Source organism: Podarcis bocagei (genome assembly GCF_964188305.1).
Source record: "Podarcis bocagei genome assembly, chromosome: 2".
In the NCBI taxonomy this organism is placed as follows: domain Eukaryota; kingdom Metazoa; phylum Chordata; class Lepidosauria; order Squamata; family Lacertidae; genus Podarcis; species Podarcis bocagei.
In genome coordinates, this window is record NC_138126.1 from 12951632 (window position 1) to 12976560 (window position 24929).

The window sequence follows — 24929 nt, forward strand, 5'->3', positions numbered from 1 at the left end:
CCAGAAATAGTACCTCGGGTTGAGAACTTTGCTTCAGGATGAGAACAGAAATCATGCAGCGGCAGCAGGAGGCCCCATTAGCTAAAGTGGTGCTTCAGGTTAAGAACAGAACGAATTAAGTACTTAACCCGAGGTACCACTGTAATAGGATCGTATCCCCATCTCTTTCTTTTTCCTCTGGGCTGCTACCTGTGTGCTGTTTCATGGCAGGGCTGCAATCACTACCAAATAGCCTTGGGCCTCTCCTTTCCTAAACGTTTCTCCTTTCCTAAACATTTCCTGAAAAGCCTTCAGCATTGACTGAATCTTCCAGCCTTGCTCTGCTACCAGAATGAAATCTGAAGGTTGCAGTCCCATACTCACTTGCCTTGGAGTAAAACTGCTGGACTGCTTTCTGAGTAAATAGGTATAGAAAGGGTAGAGGAGCCTTTTTTGTCGAGGAAAAGTAGCAATGACTACCATCGTAGATCTCCTGCTCTGGAGTGTAAGACCTGAACCAATGTATTCAAATTACAGGAAAGATACAGTGGTACCTCGCAAGACGAATGCCTCGTAAGACGAAAAACTCGCAAGACGAAAGAGTTTTTCGTTTTTTGAGTTGCTTTGCAAGACGAATTTCCCTATGGGCTTGCTTCGCAAGACGAAAACGTCTTGCAAGTTTGTTTCCTTTTTCTTAAAACCGTTAATACCCAGGGTGCATTGCTTGAAGAGGTGCAGTTGCGACTGGTGTGGTAGCCTTTTTTGAGGTTTTCCAAAACTTCTTTTGCAGCCATTTGGTAAGTTAAACTTTTAAAACTTTTTGGGGGGGGGGTTTGGATTGGGGTGTTTTCTAGGAGGTTTGGTGCTATTGAATTTTTTGGATGTGAAGCACTGATTATTATTTTGGGGGGTTTGTGAAGGTAGGAACTGGGCTGCCATGGGGCCCAAGAAGACTGCTGCTGCAGAGGCCGGTGAGAGGAAGAAGGAGAAGAACTAAGGGACATTTGCCAGAAGTGGAAAGATGTGCAGGCTTTTGCACAGTGGCACCACCCTGACAAGGACCTGACACATGACCTTGTGAACACTTTTGATACGAGGGTCATGTCGCCTTTCAGGGAGGTGCTGAAAAGGCGGATGAAGCAGCAGACCATGGACAAGTTCTTCAGCAAGAAGCAAAGAGTGGAAGAGGAACCTTCTTCGAGTTGTCCCCCAGAGTCTTAGAAAATGTATAAAATTCCTTCCAGTAGCACCTTAAAGACCAACGAAGTTAGTTCTTGGTATGAGCTTTCGTGTGCATGCACACTTCTTCAGATACTTCTTGTATCTGAAGAAGTGTGCATGCACACGAAAGCTCATACCAAGAACTAACTTCGTTGGTCTTTAAGGTGCTACTGGAAGGAATTTTTTTTGTTTTGACTATGGCAGACCAACACGGCTACCTATCTGTAATTAGAAAATGTATGTACAGTTCTGTACACTTTGGTGATTTTTAAACTTTTTTTGACCATAGGAACGCATTAATTGATTTTCAATCCATTTCTATGGGAATCCGTGCTTCGCAAGACAAAAAATTCGCAGAACGAATTAATTTCGTCTTGCGAGGTACCACTGTATTCTGACAAAACATCAGGAAGAACTTTCTGACGGTTAGAGCTGTTTTGACAGTGCAACAGTGTCTTTCGGGAAGTGATGGACTTTCCTTCCTGGGAGGTTTATAAGCAGAGGTTGGATGGCCATCTGTCATAATAATAAAGATTTTTTTAAAGTGTTGATGGTCATCTGTCTTGGATGTTTTAGTTGAAATTCCTGCATTGCAGGGAGTTGGACTAGATGACCCTCGGGTTCCCGGCCAACTTACAATTAATTGATTCTAACTTTAGGTAAGGGACGCAGGTGGCGCTGTGGGTTAAACCACAGAGAATAGGACTTGCCGATCAGGTCAGTGGTTTGAATCCCCGCAACGGGGTGAGCTCCCGTGGCTCGGTCCCTGCTCCTGCCAACCTAGCAGTTCGAAAGCACGTCAAAGTGCAAGTAGATAAATAGGTACCGCTCCGGTGGGAAGGTAAACGGCGTTTCTGTGCGCTGCTCTGGTTCGCAAGAAATGGCTTTGTCATGCTGGCCACAGGTGCCGCTCAGGGCGCCTTGGAAGATGGCCGACAATACCATCTCTCCGGCTCACACGAGGTAATTTAGAGGCTGATTATGGGAGTATATCAGCCTCCCGTTTTCTTCCCAAGGGATGGGAAGATGCTGCCTCGCCCGTGGTTGCCCATAAATCACCCCCAAGTTCAAAAGAAGTAGGGGGTGGGGGCACCGGACGGAAAGCCCTCAAGTGAGTTCTGGATCTCCTGGAAGCTTCTTCCAAGAGCGAAACTAGCTGCATTGCTTAAGATAAAATAATTGGAGGAAGTAAATGCACATGTTTCGAGCGAAGTAAAGGGTGTATCATCTGCTAATTAAATCTACCACTGAGAAGACAAGAGTGATGGGATGGAATGAACAGAAGATTACATCAAAGAATTACAGCTATGTCAGTATGTTGAAATGGAACGGAAAGGGGGGGGACTCTCTTTTTCAATATGATTTACCTGACAACCCCTCCCCTAGAAGAACCGTCACATGATTGATAGCAAGTGAGATTGGAAATAAACTGTGTGGAAATAAAAATATTAACTAAAGGCTTTGTTTTGTGGAAGACTTGGAAAGAACGAAAGGCTTTCCTGTGGCGCAGTTATTATTGGGATCCACCATTATGAGACAGACTTTGTTGCGAGATTTACAGTCAAAGCGGGAGGCGAGCCACTGTTTTGCTATCATGTTTGGATTGTATATCTGAATGGACAAAAACTCCCCTGGAAAGACTGATTTATGGTGCAACTGGTCTGGGAAAATTAAGGAGCAGACGCTTATACTGTATTTCATTGGAACTGACGAAAATGGCGCCAGCCGCTTGAACAGGACTTTTGGATCAGCGTGAGAAGAATTATGGGAGAGCATTACACAAAAGTTCACACAGAAAAATAAATAATGCTTGCTTCAACTCGCCTGTGGAAACAACTTGGATGCTATTAAGAAGAAAAATGATAACAACAAGGAGATGGGAAGATGGGACTTGTGAATATCAAAGCAGCAGAAATATGAGATGATTAGACCCTTACTGAACTCGAAGCATGGGTACCCCCCAACAAAAATTTAAAATTCGGCTAAATATTTGGAGTTTAAATTCTATAGCTTAAATTCTCTTGATGCTTGTTTTTTTGAGAAGGGCCTCTTACGGTCACAAAGCAATGATTTTCAGTGCAGCTCCATAACACTGATTGCGCCCTCACACTGCCCCTTTTCATGTGGGGATTTGGATCCAGAAAAGGAGCAGAGAAAAGGTTAAGCAGAATCCCACCCACCCGCTGCGCCACCCTTAGGTGTGCTCAGCCTTCACCTGCTTCATGACTCCAACTTGCATGAGAAGGCAGGATGGAGCTCCAGGAAACAGGAAGTGGTCCTTCAACCAGCCAGGACATCTCACCATCACAGACAAATCCAGTCTCCTGCTGTGGAGTCAAGAGTGGCTCTGGGATGGCAGAGAGAGGAGGGGAAGGGGCCAGGGACAGAAGGAATGGCAGGGCTTCAGATGCTCCCTTGGACCCCTCCCTTGACACCAAGGGGAGCTCCTCTTCTGGGGCTGAAAGCATTGGGGTGGTTTGATTTTATCAGTATTGCAAGGAAGCATAGAAGGAAAGGTAAAGAACACCTATACGGTTTATTAAAGTATCTGTGATTTTTCCCCTGTGTGAGTTCGTTGATGTCTTCTAAATGCTCCATAGTGACTGTAGCTCTTTCCACATTCAATACATTTCAATGGTTTCTCCCCTGTATGAGTTCGTTGGTGTATTCTAAGTGATCCACTTGTACTGAAGCTCTTTCCACATTCAATACATTTTAATGGTTTCTCCCCTGTATGAGTTTGTTGGTGTATTCTAAGTGATCCACTTGTACTGAAGCTCTTTCCACATTCCATACATTGAAACGGTTTCTCCCCTGTGTGAGTTCGCTGATGTATTCTAAGTTCCCCAGTGGTACTGAAGCTTTTTTCACATTCCATACATTTTAATGGTTTCTCCCCTGTGTGAGTTCGTTGGTGTCTTCTAAGTGATCCACTATCACTGAAGCTCTTTCCACATTCAATACATTTAAATGGTTTTTCCCCTGTGTGAGTTCGTTGGTGTATTCTAAGTGCTCCACTTATGCTAAAACTCTTTCCACATTCAATACATCTAAATGGTTTCTCCCGTGTGAGTTCGTTGGTGTATTCTAAGTGCTGCATTTTGACGGCAGCTCTTTCCACATTCCATACATTGAAACGGTTTCTCCCCTGTGTGAGTTTGTTGGTGTCTTCTAAGTGATCCACTATCACTGAAGCTCTTTCCACATTCAATACATTTAAATGGTTTTTCCCCTGTGTGAGTTTGTTGGTGTATTCTAAGTTTCCCACTTGTACTGAAGCTCTTTCCACATTCAATACATTTAAATGGTTTTTCCCCTGTGTGAGTTTGTTGGTGTATTCGAAGTTTCCCACTTGTACTGAAGCTCTTTCCACATTCAACACATATAAATGGTTTCTCCCCTGTATGAGTTTGTTGGTGTATTCTAAGTGTATCATTTCGAGTGAAGCTCTTTCCACATTCAATACATCTAAATGGTTTCTCCCCCGTGTGAGTTTGTTGGTGTATTCTAAGTGTATCATTTCGAGTGAAGCTCTTTCCACATTCAATGCATCTAAATGGTTTCTCCCCTGTGTGAGTTCGTTGGTGTACTCTAAGTGTTTGACTTTCATTGAAGCTTTTTTCACATTCAATGCATTTAAATGGTTTCTCCCCTGTGTGAGTTTGTTGGTGTATTCTAAGTTTCCCAGTTGTGCTGAAGCTCTTTCCACATTCAATGCATTCAAATGGTTTCTCCCCTGTGTGAGTTCGTTGGTGTATTCTAAGTTGCCCAGTTGTGCTGAAGCTCTTTCCACATTCAATGCATTCAAATGGTTTCTCCCCTGTGTGAGTTCGTTGGTGTATTCTAAGTTTCCCACTTGTACTGAAGCTCTTTCCACATTCAATGCATTCAAATGGTTTCTCCCCTGTGTGAGTTCGTTGGTGTATTCTAAGTTTCCCACTTGTAGTGAAGATCTTTCCACATTCAACACATTTAAATGGTTTCTCCCCTGTGTGAGTTCGTTGGTGTACTCTAAGTGTTTGACTTTCATTGAAGCTCTTTTCACATTCAATGCATTTAAATGGTTTCTCCCCTGTGTGAGTTTGTTGGTGTATTCTAAGTTTCCCAGTTGTGCTGAAGCTCTTTCCACATTCAATGCATTCAAATGGTTTCTCCCCTGTGTGAGTTCGTTGGTGTATTCTAAGTTGCCCAGTTGTGCTGAAGCTCTTTCCACATTCAATGCATTCAAATGGTTTCTCCCCTGTGTGAGTTCGTTGGTGTATTCTAAGTTTCCCACTTGTACTGAAGCTCTTTCCACATTCAACACATTTAAATGGTTTCTCCCCTGTGTGAGTTCGTTGGTGTACTCTAAGTGTTTGACTTTCATTGAAGCTCTTTTCACATTCAATGCATTTAAATGGTTTCTCCCCTGTGTGAGTTCGTTGGTGTATTCTAAGTTTCCCACTTGTACTGAAGCTCTTTCCACATTCAACACATATAAATGGTTTCTCCCCTGTATGAGTTTGTTGGTGTAGTCTAAGTGTATCATTTCGAGTGAAGCTCTTTCCACATTCAATACATTCAAATGGTTTCTCCCCTGTGTGAGTTCGTTGGTGTATTCTAAGTTTCCCACTTGTACTGAAGCTCTTTCCACATTCAATGCATTTAAATGGTTTCTCCCCTGTGTGAGTTCATAGAATCATAGAATCATAGAGTTGGAAGAGACCGCCAGGGCCATCGAGTCCAACCCCCTGCCAAGCAGGAAACACCATCAGAGCACTCCTGACATATGGTTGTCAAGCCTCTGCTTAAAGACCTCCAAAGTAGGAGACTCCACCACACTCCTTGGCAGCAAATTCCACTGTCGAACAGCTCTTACTGTCAGGAAGTTCTTCCTAATGTTTAGGTGGAATCTTCTTTCTTGTAGTTTGGATCCATTGCTCCGTGTCCGCTTCTCTGGAGCAGCAGAAAACAACCTTTCTCCCTCCTCTATGTGACATCCTTTTATATATTTGAACATGGCTATCATATCACCCCTTAACCTCCTCTTCTCCAGGCTAAACATGCCCAGCTCCCTTAGCCGTTCCTCATAAGGCATCGTTTCCAGGCCTTTGACCATTTTGGTTGCCCTCCTCTGGACACATTCCAGTTTGTCAGTGTCCTTCTTGAATTGTGGTGCCCAGAACTGGACACAGTACTCCAGGTGTGGTCTGACCAGAGCAGAATACAGTGGCACTATTACTTCCCTTGATCTAGATGCTATACTCCTATTGATGCAGCCCAGAATTGCATTGGCTTTTTTAGCTGCCGCGTCACACTGTTGGCTCATGTCAAGTTTGTGGTCAACCAAGACTCCTAGATCCTTTTCACATGTACTGCTCTCAAGCCAGGTGTCACCCATCTTGTATTTGTGCCTCTCATTTTTTTTGCCCAAGTGCAATACTTTACATTTCTCCCTGTTAAAATTCATTTTGTTTGTTTTTGCCCAGTTCTCTAATCTGTCAAGGTCGTTTTGAAGTGTGATCCTGTCCTCTGGGGTGTTAGCCACCCCTCCCAGTTTGGTGTCATCTGCAAATTTGATCAGGATGCCCTTGAGTCCATCATCCAAGTCGTTGATAAAGATGTTAAATAAGACCGGGCCCAAGACAGAACCCTGTGGCACCCCACTAGTCACTCTTCTCCAGGATGAAGAGGAACCATTGATGAGCACCCTTTGGGTTCGGTCAGTCAGCCAGTTACAAATCCACTGAGTGGTAGCAGAGTCAAGACCGCATTTAACCAGCTTATTTACAAGAATATCATGGGGCACCTTGTCAAATGCCTTACTGAAATCAAGGTAGGCTATATCCACTGAGTTCCCTTCATCTACCAGGCTTGTAATTCTGTCAAAAAATGAGATCAGGTTAGTCTGACATGACTTATTTTTCAGAAATCCATGCTGACTATTGGTGATCACAGCATTCCTTTCTAGGTGCTCACAGACTGTTTGCTTAATGATCTGCTCCAGAATCTTCCCTGCTATTGATGTCAGACTGACTGGGCGGTAATTATTTGGGTCCTCTCTTTTCCCCTTTTTGAAAATAGGGACAACATTTGCCCTCCTCCAGTCTGCCGGGACTTCGCCTGTTCTCCAGGATTTCTCGAAGATGACCGCCAGTGGTTCTGAGATCACATCTGCCAGTTCTTTTAATACTCTTGGATGCAGTTCATCTGGCAGTTCATCCAATACTCTTGGATGCAGTTCATCGTTGGTGTCTTCTAAGTGATCCACTATCACTGAAGCTCTTTCCACATTCAATACATTTAAATGGTTTCTCCCCTGTATGAGTTTGTTGGTGTATTCTAAGTGTATCATTTTGAGTGAAGCTCTTTCCACATTCAATACATTCAAATGGTTTCTCCCCTGTGTGAGTTCGTTGGTGTATTCTAAGTTTCCCACTTGTACTGAAGCTCTTTCCACATTCAATGCATTTAAATGGTTTCTCCCCTGTGTGAGTTCGTTGGTGTATTCTAAGTGTATCATTTCGAGTGAAGCTCTTTCCACATTCAATACATTCAAATGGTTTCTCCCCTGTGTGAGTTCGTTGGTGTATTCTAAGTTTTCCACTTTCACTGAAGCTCTTTCCACATGCTGTACATTCAAACGGTTTCTCTCCTTTGTGACTTTTTTGTTGTATCCTCAATTTCTTTGTTTCCCCCCATAAATTCACGTGTGGCTTCATAGAATTCTGACTTTCATCTTCCTCACCTGTTTGGGAGTCTGGGAGGAAAGAGAATCCTGTTAGACTTTCAAGAAAGACAAAAAGGGAACTGAACACATGTCAATCCCAATCTGTACCTTCTCTCATTGTAACACCTTCATTCTCCAATATCCTCTCTATGTTCCAAATTTTACGAAAGCTGATGAGATAGTGGCAAGAGCAACACATGATCACTCCATTCAAACCTAATAAAGCACCATCGTTTTATAATACAGATCTATGGTGGAACTGGCTTATTAGACACATCTATTTTTTTCTTTCTGAAGTGAAGAAATGATCTCAGGCTCAAGTAACAGTATTTCCCTTGTGAAATAAATAAAACTTAAGTGCTATATTTAACTGTAAAAATATTGCACTATATTGGAACCTAAGAAGAGCCTTCTGGATCAGGCAAAGGCCCACCTAGTCCAGCATCCTCTTCTCACAGAGGCCAACCAGATGCCTGTGGGAAACCGGCAAGCAGGACTGGAGCAGAAGAGTCTTCTCTGCCTTCCGGTGCTTTCCGGGAACTAGTATCAAGAAGCATTATTGCCTGGACCACGAGGGCAGAGCAGAGACGTCAGTCTTATCCTTTTCTTCAAGCTATCCATGTTGCTGGCCGTCACCATCTCCTGTAGGATGGATTCCATAGATGAACTACGCTTCTGTTTATTCATCTTTTGCAGCCTTTAAAGGCAGATATATGTATTATGGCATACGCTTGTGTGGGCTGCAGTCTGACAAAGTGGACTCTTGACCAGGAAAGCTGGTGCCACTATAAACCTCTGAGTCTCTTTGTTGGCTTTGTGTACTTATTTTCAAATTTGCACCAAGGTTGTACCACAGTATCTCCATGGAAGCTTAGGGACGGACAAAATTACAGGGTGTCAGCTCTGTGAATCTCAAGCCTCTCGTGCCTCCGCTGACAGAGCCTGAGAATGCAAGAGATGGGATTCGGTTGGAATGTGAAGCAGGGGAGGAGCAGCCAAGATGCAGCAGGAGCAAAGAACAAAGAGCAGGAAGAGGGGGTGCCGGGGCGGGGCATAGACTGTTATCTCCAGTTTGAGGTCTGACACAGAGACCCCAGAAATAGCCTGTCCAAAAAATCGTAGGCTCGAGAGAATCTGTGAGAAGTGGGGAAAAGAAAGCCAAAGTGGGGGCTTTTTTGCTGGAGGACTCGGCAACTGCAAGCTGGGAGGAACAGGCCGAAGACTGAGCTCCACAGTGATTTGTGAGTTTGAGGAATAAACCTGAGATAATTACTACAGGAGTTGTATCATGTCTGTGCGGGAGAACCAAGCCGTTACACAGGGGCGCTATAAATTATTATCCCACTCACTCACTCTCACAAAAAACCCCAGTCTGTAAGATTGGCAAGTTTGCACAATTTGCTTATAATACCAGACGCTCTTGGACTTCATATGCCCAATCCTAAGTGTAGAGCCTCCAGCCACAGGAATTGTGTATCATGATAACGGGTCTTTTGTCCCTTAAGACCACCAAACTGGGGAGGTGCATGCATTTATTGTGTTTTGATGCTGGTGGAATGTATCATTCTGACCCTGTCTATAAAAAATAAGAGTAATAGAAACAATTTAAATACATTAATTATAAATAATTATGGGAAGCATTTCCATTCCCCTTCACCCATTTTTCAGGATTGGTGTGCAACATCATTATCATCAATTATTCCTGCCGTGGAAATAACACCTAAGATTTCAAAGCCTGGAGGAAGAAAATCTGCCCCCACTACTTTAGGAAAAGTATTCAAGAAACAAAGAGCTGCTTCGGAGAAGGCCTCACCCGTTCCTTCTTCCTGTCAGGAACTTCCTTCCATTTGTCTCCTCTCCATCTTTTCCTCTTTCTCCCTCCACCATCCATCTATCCCTCTCCCCATCTCCTCTCCCCTGGAACTCACCAGATTTCTCCAAGTGTCCTGGGAGGGAATGCTCAGAGGTTGTGGGGAGGGATGCGGGAGACAGCCTGACCAGGTCAACCGTCCATCTTCCTCCTTCCATCCTGGCCAGGGTTGCAGGTTCAGTCTCAGCTAGGTTTGCAGCTTCAGCTTCCTGAGGAGCGCAGAAGACAAAGCAAGTTGCAGCTTCCTGGGAAGGGAGGGAAGAAGAAGAAGCCAAGGGAGTCTGAGAGCCCCTGCAGGGATTCTCCTGCCCAAGACATTCCGCTGCCCCTGAAGAAGCCCCAACTGGGCACCCACTTCCCAAGAGCCCCCACCCATTTCCCAACACTTTTGGCAATTCCTTTCACCTGCCTGTCCCGCCTTCCTTCATAAGGCTGGCATGGTATGCATATTAGTGGCCTGAGAGTAGACCCCATAGAACTTAAGAGTTAATCTGCAAAGGACTGCTCTGAATACATGGGTGGCCCTTGCATGGAGAAGAAGGAAGCCCCTTGCTTGCATCAGGCCCCCTGGGAGAGGCGGGGGATCCGCCCACTGCTCCCTCTGCCCTCACTGCCGCCTCCTCTGTCCTCCTGCCCTGCAAACACCCTTTGCTCCTGTTGCTCAGGGGAGAGAGGCAGGAAGAGCCTTCAAACCCATCCCTTTTCTCCTCTGCAGCCCAATGAGAGGGGAAGGAGCTGCAGTGCGTGGTTCACTGCAGATACACACATGGTAAACACTGGGATTGTGAATGAACACGTCCTCCGCCTTCCATGCGGTGGGAGTGGGGGGGTTAAAAGTGGTGAGGAGACCCCCCCTCCAGTCCTTTTGGGAAACAGGACCTTTGGCCAGGAGTACAGTGGTACCCCGCAAGACGAATGCCTCGCGAGACGAAAAACTCGCAAAACGAAAGGTTTTTTCGTTTTCGAGTTGCCTCGCAAGACGAATTTCCCTATGGGCTTGCTTCGCAAAACGAAGCTTGCCCCGGGGGACAGCGGGTCTTCTCTTTTGAAGCAAGGGGCGGCGGGGAGAAGCGATCTTCTCCCCGCAGCCCCAGGTCCGGGGACAGCGGGAAGCGCTTCCCGCTGCCCCCGGACCTCTTTTGAAGCAAGGGGCTGCGGGGAGATCGCTTCTCCCGGTGCTCCGAAGGGGGGGGGGACACCTGCCCCCACCGCCCGGCTTCGGAATGCTGCTCCGAAGCTGGGGGGGGAGGGAACACCTGCCCCAGCCGCCCTGCTTCGGAACGCTGCTCCGAAGCGGGGCGGGGGGGTGGGAACACCTGCCCCAGCCGCCCCGCTTGGGAACGCTGCTCCGAAGCGTGGCGGGCGGGCGGGAACACCTGCCCCAGCCGCCCCGCTTGGGAACGCTGCTCCGAAGCGCGGCGGGGGGGCGGGAACACCTTCTGAAGGCGGGCGGGGGGCGAAAGTCTTTGTCCCCCTGCCTGCCTTCCCAGGGGCTTTTAAATCGCCCCGGACAGCGGAGAAGTCCTCCGCTGTACCGGGGCGATTTTAAAATGCCGCCCGCCAGCATTTTAAGATCGCCCGGACAGCGGAGAAGTCCTCCGCTGTCCCGGGGTTTTTTAAAACGCTGGGGGTGGGAAGAAAAGCCCTTGTCCCCCCCCCCCGCCTTCAGAAGAGGTCCGGGGACAGACTGTCCCCGGACCTGGTCTGAAGGCGGTTTCCCTAGGAACGCATTAATTGATTTTCAATGCATTCCTATGGGAAACCGTGCATCGCAAGACGAAAAACTCGCAAGACGAAGAGACTTGCGGAACGAATTAATTTCGTCTTGCGAGGCACCACTGTAAACAACTTACATGGCAAGTTCACAAGAGAAGCACTTTGGAGCACTGCTTGCTCATACTGTGGGTGTTCTGTGTGTGTTTGGACCTAGAGGACAACATACACGTTTACACCACGTGATTTCTTAAAGGGGGCACTTCTTTAAAACCTATTTTTACTGCTATTCCTTCCAATTCTATACTGCCCTTCCTCCAAAGATCACAGGGCAGCTTACAATAGAAAAACACAGAGATGCCTAGCAGAGTAAGAAATAAAAACGACAACTCCCCCCCCCCAATGCAGTTGTGAAGTCTATAGATTGTTTAATGAGCCAAACCCCTGGGAGAAGAGCAATGCTTTCACTTGGTGCCTAAGGAAGGAAGGAAGCCGGACACAGAGGCTGGGGTATAAATATTAAAATTAAAATTAATACTATTATTAAGGCGATCCTGGCCAGCAATGCCCACCCCTCTCCCCTCGCCCGCCTCCTTCCTTTGCACCAGATCCCTGAAGGAGGAAGCTTCTCCCCCCTCCCCTTCAAGCCCCCTTTAAGGAAACAGCCCCCTTTCCTCCCTTCTCCCCCTCCCCGTCCCGGGGCTTCTCATCTTGGACCCCCTCGCAAAGCCCCTTCCCTCCTTCCCCGCCACTGGCTTTGCACTCACCCGAAATCCCGGGCAGCGGGGCGGGAATGGGAGCCCCCGCGTGGGAGGCAGGGAGTGAGGGCGCTTAATTAGGAGGCTTGATTAGGAAGAAGCCCCCTCCTCCGCCTCATGCAGCCCCCCTTCCCGCCTCCTCCCCTCCCTCCCTCCCTCCTTTGCAAGCCCGGAGATTATCTCTGCTGGTGAAGCCGGAAGTGGAAGCAACTCTGAGGAGGAAGGAGAAGTTTGTTTCCACGCTCAGCCTCTTGTCTGTTATTTGATAATTGGGGGAAGGAAAACCTTGTAGCACCCAAGCAATGGGGAGACGAGGGAGGGAACGTGTGCATGGTGAATATAAGCTCATTCTTTGCCCCAGCTGGACTGTGCCTGCTTTGGCTCCCAGCTCTTGCAAGAATATATTGTCGTCACTGCTTCACCAGTTTTGTTCAGATTGCATTTTAAGGAGCAAGTTCAAGGGTCTTGTTATAGGAAAATCCTTGGGCTCACCTGGACTACCAAACAAAGACGCCAGCCAGGAATATAGGAGCAAAACAGCAGCCAGGAGCCCTGATCTTTATTTTTAAAAAACTATTGCAACAGGACTTCCACCCACCACCAGTAAGGAAGCCCAGAACAAAGGATGACTCCCACTTTGATCAGTTTTACAGAGATACCCACAACACCCCTAAAATTACATAATGGATACATTACAAATTACATCACAAATTGGGAGGGGCTGGCGACAGAAACCTGAGCATCAGGGCTTCAACTGACCTCCACCATACACTCATCTAGTGATGCAAAAGAGGTATTTACATGTCCCTGTTTCCCAGCCAAGTTAATCACACCCTTTTGTCTTGATCTGGGTTTGCTATCGTTTCTGGAATGGCTTACCTGTCCCGCACTCAGGTATCAGGATGCCAGAGATTATATCACTCAGGCAGAGGGGCTGCTGAGTACATGGCCTCACACTTTAGGGATTATGGCTGCCCTCACTCATGTCCCCAGCTCCTCCCTTGGCAGCCATTTCCTTCCTGAAGAACGTTGGAATGGTGTAAATCCGACACTCAAGTGATTCTATAGAATTTCTGAAGATTTCCCAGTGAGCCAGTGCATAGATGCATTTATCAGGGAGTTGTTATGTGCAGCAGAGGCCCTTTGAATAGGTAGGAAAAACTGTAATGAAGTGTTTTGTGGGGACATTTGCAGAAGTGATTGTGTTGATTTTGGTAGTCGGTGTGTGTGTGTAATTAAATTGTATTGATATAATTTGGAATGACTAATATGATAACGACTGGTTTGTTAAATGGAAACTTAATAAAAATTATTTTGTTATTTTGTTAAAAAAAAAATAGTCATGCTGGCCACATGACCCGGAAGCTGTTTTTAAATGTCGGGCATCTTTATAATTATTCAGTTCTACAAAGCTATAATGTTCATTGTGAGCTGCTTTGGGACAGGGGTTCTTGCGGGAAAGTGGCATTTGAAGAAATTAAACTAAGCTGTGGTAAACCTGCTGTTGGGACTCAACAGGCCTTTGGGTTTCCTGATGTTCTTAGGTGCTTCTTTCATCCCTGCAGGATTTAATTACTGAATTATAGGGAAAGGACGTTCGCAATAAGGTCTTGCCATCTGCAATGAGACACGACTGTGGCCCGGTGCCCTCCCCTTCCTTTCACACCAGATAAAAAGAACACACATCTCCTAATATTCCTCGTTGCCAACTAATAATGGCAGAAAATGCCAAGAAACTGGAGATCTCTAAAAGCAGACAGGTGACCTTATTTTATTGTTCAGCCATTTGCTCCTCCATGGATGCCCAGGGAGACAGTACTCCCCACTCACTAAGCCAACGTATACATCATCATCATTTATTATTTGTACTCCGCCCATGTGACTGGGTTGCCCCAGCCACTCTGGGCAGCCTCCAACAGAATATAAAAATACAATGAAACTTCAGATATTAAAAACTTCCCGATACGGAGCTGCCTTCAGATTTCTCCGGAAAGTCGTGCAGTTGTTTATCTTTCTGACCTCTGAGGGGAGGGCATTCTACAGGGCAGGCGCCACTACTGAGAAGGCCCGGTGCTTGGTTCCCTGTAGCTTCACTTCTCACAGTGGCGGAACTGCCTGAAGGCCCTCCACGGAGCTGGACCTCCATGCCCAGGCTGAACGATGCGAGTGGAGACGCTCCTTCAGGTATACGGGGCCGATGGCTTCTTGAATGCGAGAGGAGGCTTGACTTCTGAGTGAAGCCCTTTCCGCACTCCAGGCACTTGTATGGCTTCACCCCAGTGTGGGTTCTTTCGTGCTTGAGAAGGTTGGAGCGATGGCTGAAGCTCTTCTCGCAGATTGAGCAGTGAAACGGTTTCTCCCTCGTGTGCGTCCTGTGGTGAACGACAAAGGCCGACTTGTCCCGGAAGCTTTTGGGACAGTCTGGGCACTGGAAGGGTTTTTCTCCCGTGTGGATCTTCTCGTGCTGAACCAGGCCGGCGTTCTGAGAGAAGCATTTCCCACACTCGGCACACTTGTACGGCTTCTCGCCCGTGTGGGCTCGCTTGTGTTTCATGAGGGACGAGCTTTCGACAAAGCTCTTATCGCACACCGTACACTTGTAGGGCTTCTCTCCCGTGTGGAGCCTCTCGTGCGTGAGGAGGTTCGTGCGATGACGGAAACGCTTGCCACACCCAGAGCACGGGTACGGCTTCTCCTCGGTGTGGATTCGCCTGTGCACGACAAAAGCCGACCTATTCCTGAAGCTTTTGGGGCAGTCGGGACACTGGTGCGGTTTCTCGCCCGTGTGGATTCTCTGGTGTCGGTTAAGGTCAAATCTCTGCCGGAAGCTTTTCCCGCAGTCTGGGCAATGGTAGGGCCTCTCTCCCGTGTGGATTCTCAGATGAGCCGCAAGCCCACTGTGCCCTCTAAAGCTCTGTCCGCAATCTGGGCAAACGAAGGGCTTCTCTTGCCTGTGGGTTCTCTCATGTGCTGTAAGATGCGATTGCTGGCCGAAGTTCTTCCCGCAGTCTGAGCAAGTGAAGCGGTTCTCCCCGGTGTGGATTCTCTGATGGGCAACCAGGACATTCCTACTGCAGAAGCTCTTCCCACAGTCGGAGCAGATGTAGGGTTTCTCTCCGGAGTGCATTCTCTGGTGTTCGGTGAGCTCCGCCTTGCAGCGAAAGGATTTTCCGCACTCAGCGCATGTCTCACCCTTGAGGAACCTTTGCTGGACTGGCATGGCAGGGAGCTGGAAAGGAACGGATTTGCCTTCTTCATTATGGGGGTGAGTTTCCTGCTGGTTTTCAGATGCTTCTCCCCAGTAAGGATAACGGGAAACTGTCTGTTCTGCTCTCCCTGGAAGCATCCAGCGTGGTTCAGTTCCTTCAGAATTGATTGGCAGATTCTTCTTCCAACATGCCCTCTCATTGTCTGTTGGAAAAAACAGAGGATCCTTACAAAGGGAGATTTCCCTTCACCAGGAAGAAAGGACGGCTTGGATCAGACTACACAGCAAAGAAGGGGTTTGGGGCCCAGTTATTTGAAGGACCACCTACAGGAACCCACACAAGCCGTAAGAGTGGCCTCAAAGATCCTGCTTGCTAGTGCATCTATAAGGGCAGTTAGATTACCTGGCTGTGAGTCTTGAAGGCTGCTCCCTGCAAAGCCCTTTCCACCACACTCACCAACTCTACTAAAGAGGTTCCTGGTGAGACCAGAGGAACATTGCTATGCCTGACAACAAACCCTAATAGTTGGATTCTTTTGGCCCATCTATTTGTGCCTGCCAAACAGCCGTGTCATGCTTATGATAATATTTTATTCTCTTGTTAATTATGCTGTTTTAAACGTGCATTTTATATTTTACTTTACTTAGCAATGTTTTTGTAAAAAATGTTTAAGTTTTTATTTTGTTAACTTTGTTTGTGTTAAATATGTATTCTGTACTTGACCTCCTTTGTAATGTTTCATTTTATTATCTTTAAGATCACATTTTAGTTTTCTGTTAATTATGTTGCTTTGGCTGTGTACTCCATATTTGACTTTCTTCAAATTGTTTTATTGATGTTTTAATATTCTGTAAACTGCTTTGAGATTTTTCTTAAAAATATGAAGCTGTATAGAAATGAAGTAAATCATAATCATAATAATTGGTGTGCACTAGATCTGTGGGCAGAGCCTTTTTTGTGGTGGCCCCTCATTTGCACAACCCACTCCGTAAGAGAACTCCCTCCAGCCAAAGACTACTTACCCAGCCAAGGGGCATCAGCAGCCGAATCCTCCACTTTGGTGAGCGGCCACTCACCAGAGTCTGACAGAGCCCTGTCAGCCTCAGGGGAATCATCCGCTTTCTCCTTGAAGGGCCAGAGGACCTGAAACAGCAGAAAGAACAAGACAAAGAAATGGGTGCGAATTGCTTGAGATTCAGGGGTGGGGAACCTCTGGAGCTTCTCCAGATGCTACAGGACTCTAATTCCCATCAGCCCCCAGCCAGCATGGCCAAGGGTCAGGGGAGTGGGAGTCCAGCAACATCTGGAGGGCCTTTGACTGGGTCAGGCCATTGGCCCATCTTTCACAGTATTGCCTACACTGACTGGCAGCAGCTCTCTAGAATCTCAAGGAGACCTTCTTCAGGCAAAGGCTGTCCTCTGCGCTGTCTTTGAAGGGGGATGCATTAAACCAGCTGGCGCAGAATGTGGCAGCCCATCTCAAGACAGGGACTGGAGCACAGGAAACCATCCACATAGCCTCTCTCTTCTCTCTCAAAATGCCAGATACAGAGCCCTGAAGGGCCAGAGACCAACACAGACTGCCTGTTCACAGCAGTGGAAACTGGTCCATTAGGGCAGAGAGTGCGCTGCCCACCATCCTTAGTCTTCCCCCAGCAAGTGGCGTTCTAAGGTACACTGCCTCAGAACCTGGAGGTTCTACTCTGCCAATACAGCCAACCCCTGCTGATTCGGCCAGATCCCATCTTTGAACCATCTAGGGAAGGCATAGGCAAACTCGGCCCTCCAGATGTTTTTGGCCTACAACTCCCATGATCCCCAGCTGGCAGGACCAGTGGTCAGGGATGATGGGAATTGTAGTCCCAAAACATCTGGAGGGTCGAGTTTGCCTATGCCTGATCTAAGGGAGCAGTCAGTCCAATGCATATTTACAGTCAGCAAAAACTGCCCCAATGGCTAGTCCTCCGGGCTCCTTGCCATCGCTCCTTTTGTTCTTCCCAGGACTGCTCTCCTGCCCTCTCACCTGTTGTATTTCGTGCTCGTTCTCTTGCTGCCTCTCCAGGAAATCCTCGGCCAGGCCGACTGCCTGACCGCAAGTCTCCGGCCCGCCTTCCCTGACCCAGCTCTGCATCTCTGGGGGCAGGACGGCCAGGAACTGCTCCAGGATCACCAGCTCCAGGATCTGCTCCTTGGTGCGCCTCTCTGGCTGCAGCCACCGATGGCAGAGCCTCCACAGCATCCCACAGAGATCTCGCGGCCCCTCGGCCTCCTGGTAGAGGAACTGCCTGAAGCACAGGCGCTCCACCTCCTGGCTGGGAGCCTCCTTCTTCACTTCCCCACGATCCAGGGCCAAAACGCTGTGGGTGGGCTGGGGGACGTCTCCTCCAGGGCCGGGCAGGTGGCGGATCACCCTGCCTCGCCCAGTGTCTGGTCGCCCCTCAAAGGAAGCCTGAGCGCCCCTTGGGCCATTGCTGGCCAGCTGCAGGTTTCCTGGCTCAGGCTGCGGAGACCGCACAGCCTTCAGGAGCCCCTGACACTGAGCTCCCCAGCACTCCTCCTGAGCCACTTCCTCGGGTTCCTGCTTAATGTGCTCTGTTATGGTCCCTTCCCACAATTCCTTGAGGCTCTCTGAGCGGACGGCCAAGGGGCCTGTTCCTGCAGCCTCCTCCGGTTCAGACTCCGATGCCTCCTCCTTCAGCAGGACATCTTGGGGGACAGTCCAGACAGCTGCATTCCTGCGTTCGGACGCCATCACCTCTCTTAACTCCGGGGCTTGGCAGGGGTCACTCACACACTGCTATCCCATGTTTCTCGGTGATGTCAGCTGCCAGGTCCAGGATTGTTTATAAGGCCTGGTGCCTCTGCAAGGAAAGAGAATCAGTGGGAGCTGAAGCAAAAGGTTGCAGCGTGGAAGACTCCTGTTCAGGATACTCCATTCCTTTTTTTGCCCCCATGTTTTCCATCCCACCAATCAGCAGCCAGCATTCTGTGCACATTGAGCATGCTCAGTCCTCAGAGAACTGTAGCTCTGTGAGGGGCATAGGGGGTCTCCTCTCAGCACTCTTAACAAACTACAGTTCCCAGGATTCTTTGGGGGAAGCCATGACAGTTTAAAGGTAAAGGACCCCTGACCATTAGGTCCGGTCGTGGCTGACTCTGGGGCTGCAGCGCTCATCTCGCTTTATTTGCCGAGGGAGCCGGCGTACAACTTCCGGGTCATGTGGCCAGCATGACTAAGCTGCTTCTGGCGAACCAGAGCAGCGCAGGGAAACGCCGTTTACCTTCCCGCCGGAGTGGTACCTATTTATCTACTTGCATTTTGACGTGTTTTTGAACTGCTAGGTTGGCAGGAGCTGGGACAGAGCAACGGGAGCTCACCCCGTCACGGGGATTTGAACTGCCAACCTTCTGACCGGCAAGTCCTAGGCTCTGTCCTAAATGCATAGTGCAGATGGCACCCTGATTACAGCCCTTTCACACGAGAGTCCAGTCCTGGTTTCCCACTGCGCTTTCTCACATTCAGAATGGTCCTTTCATTTTTGCAGGGTGGGAGAAGGAGTTGTTGCTGCTATTTCTAATCAACTGGCAATCAAGGAGCCTTAGAGACACTTAGTGATCTACTGCAAAGCACCCCATCTGACTTCTGACCACCCCTGACATAATGTCCCTGAAGACATAGCCATGATGAAGAATAGCCCCTGATAGACTTTATGTTTAAAAGGGGTGGGGGGGGGAATAGAGAAATCCACAGAGGATGTTCCAAAACTCATCACAGCTCCGCGGAACCTGCAAATGCTGGAGGCGGAGAGCAACAAGAGGTTTGCTGCTGCCTCGCCGCCTCTGAGCATCCCAGAGAGGTCTGGCTGCCCAGGTCTGGCTGGGAGCAGGAGGCTGGACTGGGAGGGGTCTGTCTGATCCAGCAGGGAGTCCTCTTAGATCCCTAAAGCAAACCTTCCTATCCCAGGCGAGCTCTCTGCTCCTGCCTCAAGGCGCTTCCCACTTACCGGATTCCCTCCCGGGAGCTGAAAAATCTCTTTTCCAGCCTCTACTTTGCAGCAAAGAAAAGCACCATAGAGTCGCTAAGGGGGAGAAAAGGAAGAGGAGGACCTTCAATAGTCATAACAATTTCCGTCCGGAGTGCCGCTCTAGAAATCCCGACTCTCTCAGCTTAACCCTTTGTGACAACCAGAGCACAGAGGGGCTTTCCTTTGTATTTTTTAAATATCCCTCGCCTGTGCCAAATTGGAAGCATCAGGGTTGGTCTGACAGTGCAAATAAAAGCCTAAGTGCGCATACATTTTAGGGGCTGTAGTTCGGTGGCAGAGCATATGTTTGACATGCAGAAGGTCCCCTTGGTATCGGCCACTTAGAAGGCGAAGGGAAGGACCTTTCTGCGCTGGAGACCCGATAGAGCCGCTGCCAGCCCGTGCAGGCAATACTGGCCTTGGTGAACAAATAGGCTAACCTCTGGTACGGAGCAGCTTCGCGGGCAAACATCTTGCTAGCTGTGCGCATACAAAAAGAGAGTTAGCAGAGTCAGGCCAATGACCCATCGAGTCCAGCATCCTTTTCCCACAGTGGCCAACTAGATGCCTGTGGAAAACCAGCAATCAGGATCTGGCCTCAAGAGCCCCCTCCTCTCCAGCAATTGGACCCCTTACTCTGTGGAGTTTGGGCACAGAGGCGAGATTTGAACTGAGGTCTTCGCCCTGAGCTCCTCCATTGCAAAGATTTGATGTGCTAATTATGGTATTTATTTCTCACCTTTATTTCTTCAATAAGTGGTGCTCATGGTTCTCCCTCTCTTCATCTGATCCCCTCTACAACCTTGCAAGGCAGGCTAGGCTGAGAGGCAGTTGCCTGTCCAGCTTCCTGGCCCAGGAGGGATTTGAACTCAGGTCTCCCCCCGGTCCTAGTCCAGCACCCTTAAATACTACATCACATTGGCTCTCGTGTGTAGGCATCATATATTAAAAGCACATTCTCCTTCCCCCCGAAAAAAAAACAAAAACATAAGAACTGTAGTGTAAGGGCGCCGGGTGCCGGGCAAACTACAGTTCCCAATATGGAACTGGGTTTGCCTCGTTGCAATTCGGCTTAAGGGTTAAAGTGTGCGAGTTTGCACCCCTAGAAAAGCGAATTGGCAGGAAGGAAAGATCTGCAAAGGGGCTGAAGTCATTTCCTGCCCCTCCTCTTTTAGGGAGAGGGTTGTGTGTGTGTTTTTAGGGGTGTTGCTGTTCATTGAATTGTTTCGTGGTGGAGATCAGCGCCTGCGGAGCCTGTTTGCTCAAAGAGGATTTAGGAGAGAAGAGCCGAGGCGGGGAAGCAGGAAGGCAAAAGTGGGGTTTTTCATGGAATAATATGCAAAGGGATGATGACTAGGAAGACTTCTTAGTTTGTGGATCCTGAACAGCAGGATATTGCAAGCAAGCAAGCAAGCTGTGCAGTCAGTGATTTATCCTGCTTGTCTTTTTTATAAAATGTTCTTACTTCTGTTCAAGTTATAAAAAGGTTTTATCCTGTTTTTCAAGATCCTCAAAGGTTTTGTGTTGCCGATAGGGCTGCATTGTATTATTATTATTATTATTATTATTATTATTATTATTATTATTATTCCCAGGCACCCCCAAGATCTGATGAGAGCGGGTCGCGGGTTGCAAACTTGCGAAAGGTGCACTTATTTCTTGACACCTCACACGTGTGTTTTTGAAACCCATCCAGTTTTCAGTGCCCAAAATCTGTTTAAATTATTTTTAATTCCTGATTTTAAACGGTTGTAACCCATAGCTGTCAACATTTCCCTTTTATTAAGGGAAATTCCCTTATTCCGAATAGGATTCCTCACAAGAAAAGGGAAAAGTTGACAGCTATGTTGTAACCTATCCTGCCACTGAAGGGATGGCAATAAACAACCACCACCAAAATAATCCTAATAATAATAATATTATTAGTAACAAATGTTTTTCGCCGTTTTTAATTTATGAATTTACTTTTTCTGTAAGCTGCTTTGAGACTTGCCAGTGAAGGGTGGGCAATACATGGGCGATTGAAGTTCAAGATCAGCAGGGACACTTAATCCATGGCGCTGCCTATCGTTCTCCTGCTTCTGAGGACACACACTTCCCTTCCCAACCTAGGAAAGGAAGAACCCAAGAAACACACCATTTTTAAGGACCATGCGCCAAGATGGTGCTTTTTGCATATGGGGTGGCTTTAAACCTGTTCCAAACTGCCTCATTGAACTTGGCAAGGCTGAGGGCACCCCCTGGTCAAGATGGCTCATTTCTCATAGAATTGTAGAGTTGGAGGGGACCCCAGCGGTCATCCAGCCCAACCCTCTGCAATGCAGAAATCCTGCCCACAGCCATCCCTGGGTGGGCTTGAACCAACAGCCTTCTGGTTAGCAGCCAGGCGCGCTGACCCATTGCCCCACCTCTTACCTCTCTTGGTACAGTGGTGCCCCGCAAGACGAATGCCTCGCAAGACGGAAAACTCGCTAGACGAAAGAGTTTTCCGTTTTGGAGGTGCTTCGCAAAACGAATCTCCTATGGGCTTGCTTCGCAAGACGACAATGTCTTGCGAGTTCCTGCTGGTTCCCCCCCTTTTTTTCTAAGCCGCTAAGCCGCTTATCAGCTGATCTGATCAGCAGATAAGCCGCTAAAAGCCGCTAATAGTGCTAAGCCGCTTATCAGCTGATCCGATCAGCAGATAAGCCGCTAAAAGCCGCTAATAGCGCTAAGCCGCTTATCAGCTGATCCGATCAGCAGATAAGCCGCTAAAAGCCTCTAAAAGCTGCTAATAGCACTAATTCGCTAATCCTTCAATGGGCTTGCTTCTCAAGACGAAAAAAACCGCTAGACGAAGAGAATCACAGAACGGATTCTTTTCGTCTTGCGAGGCACCACTGTAATCCCTAACCGTTTCAGGTGTCGGTGCTGTTGATGGACTGGGCCGCTACCTTCCCCGAGGCAGAGGATGCTGCTTCAGACAGTGCACAGAGGCTCGTGTCCCAGGGAGTCAAGCAGGAGGACGGCCAAGATTCGCTGGGTAAGGTGAACGTAGAATCATAGAGCTGGAAGGGACCCTGGGGTCATCTAGTCCAACCCCTACAATGCAGGAATCTCAGCTAAAGCACCCATGACAGGTGGCCATCCAGCCTGTGCTTAAAGACCTCCAATGTGTACTTGAGCAGAGAGAAAAGGAGGAGGAGAACCTTTGGGGAGGAGAAGCTTAGTGGTGGAGCATCAAGGCCCAGAACGATGGGGGGTGGAGACACTTGTTCAGGTATACTTGTTCAGGCCTCGGTCCAGTATACCTGAAGGAGCGTCTCCACCCGCATCGTTCAGCCTGGACACTGAGATCCAGCGCCGAGGGCCTTCTGGCGGTTCCCTCATTGCGAGAAGTGAGGTTACAGAGAACCAGACAAAGAGCCTTCTTGGTAGTGGCACCTGCCCTGTGGAACGCCCTCCCAGCAGATGTGAAGGAAATAAGCAGCTATCTTATCTTTAAAAGACATCTGAAGGCAGCCCTGTTTAGGGAAGTTTTTAATAAAAATGTTTTTAACACTTGATTGGGAGCTGCCCAGAGTGGTTGGGGAAACTCAGCCAGATGGGTGGGGTATAAATAATAAATTAGTAGTAGTAGTAGTAGTAGTAGTAGTAGGCCAAGGCCCAGATTATCTGTCAATAGGGGATGCTTGCTTGCTTCTTTTGGGGACTGATGAAATAATATTCCAGTTAACTGGTGTCTTTTCCCCTTGGCTCTCATTTCTTTCTCTGTTCCAGTAGGAGGACGCTGGGAGAGGGAAAACGAAGGCGAACCAGGAGGAGCATCTACAAAAATGGAAGATCTAGACGTGGATGTCAGCACCAGTACTCAAGATGAAGCCGCGAGGCAGCAAAGCAGGAAAACGCCCGCCAGAGATAAGCGCGGGAGTCCGTCCAATGCCAGCAAAGATGGGGAGGCCCACGAAGCCCCAGCCCAAGTAGATGTGCAGGAGGAAAAGAGAAGGAACAAGTGCCCTGTGTGCGGGAAAATGTTTTGTTCTAAGTCACGCCTTAACGTACACCAGAGAATCCACACCGAGAAGAGGCCCTATCAGTGCTTTGAGTGCGGGAAGGGTTTCAGGCAGAGCGGGCATCTCTCTCAGCACCAGAGGATGCACACGGGAGAAAAACGGTACAAGTGTTTGGAGTGCGGGAAGAGCTTCAGCCAGAGCACCTATTTTATCCTCCACAAAATAACCCACACGGGAGAGAAGCCGTTTACGTGCCTGGAGTGTGGGAAGAGCTTCAGTCACAGCAGGCGGCTGACAATCCACCGCACCATCCACACAGGGGAAAGGCCATACAAGTGCAAGGAGTGCGGGCAGAGCTTCAGCCAGAGCACGCACCTTACCTCTCACCAGAGAATCCACACCGGGGAGAAGCCCTACAAGTGCCAGGAGTGCGGGAAATGCTTCAATCAGAGCACGCACCTCACTTTGCATCGAAGGATCCACACGGGGGAGAAACCTTACCAGTGTCTGGAGTGTGGGAAGTCCTTCAGCCAGAGACCGCACCTTACTTTGCACCGGAGAATCCACACGGAGGAGAAGATGTACAAATGCTCGGAGTGCGGGAAGAGCTTCCATCGGAGCGACCACCTGACCTCGCACCTGAGAGTGCACACGGGAGAGAAGCCGTACCGGTGCTCACAGTGCGGGAAGAGCTTTAGCCGAAGCGCAATCCTGACTAAGCATCAGATAACCCACAAAGGTGGAGAAACTCCTGTGGGAACAGATGAAAGCTCCGCCTGAGCATTTCTTGAGAAATTCTGGCCGGTTGTGACGCACTGCTGTTCCAGTTGTGGTGCCGCTCCAGAGAGAGGGTTGACGTGTGATTACACTGTACAGTGGTACCTCGGGTTACAGATGCTTCAGGTTACAGACGCTTCAGGTTACAGACTCCGCTAAGCCGGAAATAGTACCTCGGGTTAAGAACTTTACCTCAGGATGAGAACAGAAATCGCGCGGTGGCAGCAGGAGGCCCCATTAGCTAAAGTGTTACCTCAGGTTAAGAAGTTTCAGGTTAAGAACGGACCTCCAGAACAAATTAAGTTCTTAACCCGAGGTACCACTGTATAGCAGCACAATCCTTGGGCATCCTGGATCAAATGGAATGTGCTTCAAATGTCATTCCCGTGTTTTTTACATTAGAGTTGGAGAAACCCATAGCTCTCCTCTGGATCAAGTCCCCTTAAGCCCCAGTCAGCATGGCTAATGGTCGGGAATTATGAGTGTTGTAGCCTAACAGCTTCGGAGGGTTCACAGGTTTCCCTATCCTTACTGCAGATCAGCATTTCCCAAGCTTTTTTCGGGCCATTGTTTTGATAAACTTGTGCCCAGTGCCCCACCCTTTCAAAAGCATTATTCAGGATAGCAGTTTGCACAACTCCCTTAAGAGATTAACACAATAAAATTCTAAACAGCA

The 24929-nt window shown here is 48.3% G+C and overlaps 4 protein-coding genes across 7 annotated transcripts; 1 reads left to right on the forward strand and 3 right to left on the reverse strand.

Moving 5' to 3' along the window:
• Window positions 1–3711: 3711 nt before the first annotated feature.
• LOC308579590 (uncharacterized protein) lies at window positions 3712–5870 on the reverse strand (the record flags this gene model as incomplete). Its single annotated transcript, XM_081180584.1, has 1 exon — window positions 3712–5870. A coding segment is annotated over one exon (1620 nt), but the record flags the coding sequence as incomplete, so codon positions are not given.
• Window positions 5871–7421: 1551 nt separating this feature from the next.
• Window positions 7422–12016, reverse strand: LOC308579601 (uncharacterized protein; the record flags this gene model as incomplete). The annotated part of the gene is made up of 3 exons (XM_081180585.1): window positions 11633–12016; window positions 9838–10024; window positions 7422–7939 (listed from the first exon to the last, which is right to left on the reverse strand). Exons 2-3 carry the CDS (start codon window positions 9935–9937, stop codon window positions 7422–7424), a joined length of 618 nt encoding a protein of 205 aa, XP_081036711.1. The 5' UTR covers window positions 9938–10024; window positions 11633–12016.
• A 1989-nt stretch (window positions 12017–14005) lies between these two features.
• Window positions 14006–19589, reverse strand: LOC308580456 (uncharacterized protein). Its single transcript, XM_081182131.1, has 4 exons — window positions 19464–19589; window positions 17483–18320; window positions 16482–16602; window positions 14006–15661 (listed from the first exon to the last, which is right to left on the reverse strand). Exons 2-4 carry the CDS (start codon window positions 18209–18211, stop codon window positions 14199–14201), a joined length of 2313 nt encoding a protein of 770 aa, XP_081038257.1. The 5' UTR covers window positions 18212–18320; window positions 19464–19589; the 3' UTR covers window positions 14006–14198.
• A 535-nt stretch (window positions 19590–20124) lies between these two features.
• Window positions 20125–24929, forward strand: LOC308580955 (uncharacterized protein). 4 transcript variants are annotated; one of them, XM_081183297.1, is made up of 3 exons: window positions 20125–20208; window positions 22386–22506; window positions 23247–24929. In XM_081183297.1, the coding sequence occupies exons 1-3, from the start codon at window positions 20206–20208 to the stop codon at window positions 24254–24256; spliced, it is 1134 nt and encodes a 377-aa protein (XP_081039423.1). In that variant the 5' UTR covers window positions 20125–20205; the 3' UTR covers window positions 24257–24929. The 4 variants fall into 4 exon arrangements, with proteins under 4 accessions (XP_081039423.1, XP_081039422.1, XP_081039424.1 ...); XM_081183296.1 differs by having other exon boundaries at window positions 20132–20208; window positions 23244–24929; XM_081183298.1 differs by lacking the exon at window positions 20125–20208 and adding an exon at window positions 20624–20905 and having other exon boundaries at window positions 23244–24929.

What these genes read in the sequence shown, in the direction of transcription:
- LOC308580955 (XM_081183296.1), top strand. An exon ending in GGACGGCCAAGATTCGCTGG is followed by an intron (nt 22,507 to 23,243) that starts GTAAGGTGAACG and finishes TCTCTGTTCCAG; the next exon opens with TAGGAGGACGCTGGGAGAGG.
- LOC308580456 (XM_081182131.1), bottom strand. Translation starts at nt 18,211, where the DNA reads ATGGCGTCCGAACGCAGGAATGCAGCTGTCTGGACTGTCCCCCAAGAT. An exon ending in ACGAGCACGAAATACAACAG is followed by an intron (nt 16,603 to 17,482) that starts GTGAGAGGGCAG and finishes CTGCTGTTTCAG; the next exon opens with GTCCTCTGGCCCTTCAAGGA. An exon ending in TGCTGATGCCCCTTGGCTGG is followed by an intron (nt 15,662 to 16,481) that starts GTAAGTAGTCTT and finishes TTTTTCCAACAG; the next exon opens with ACAATGAGAGGGCATGTTGG.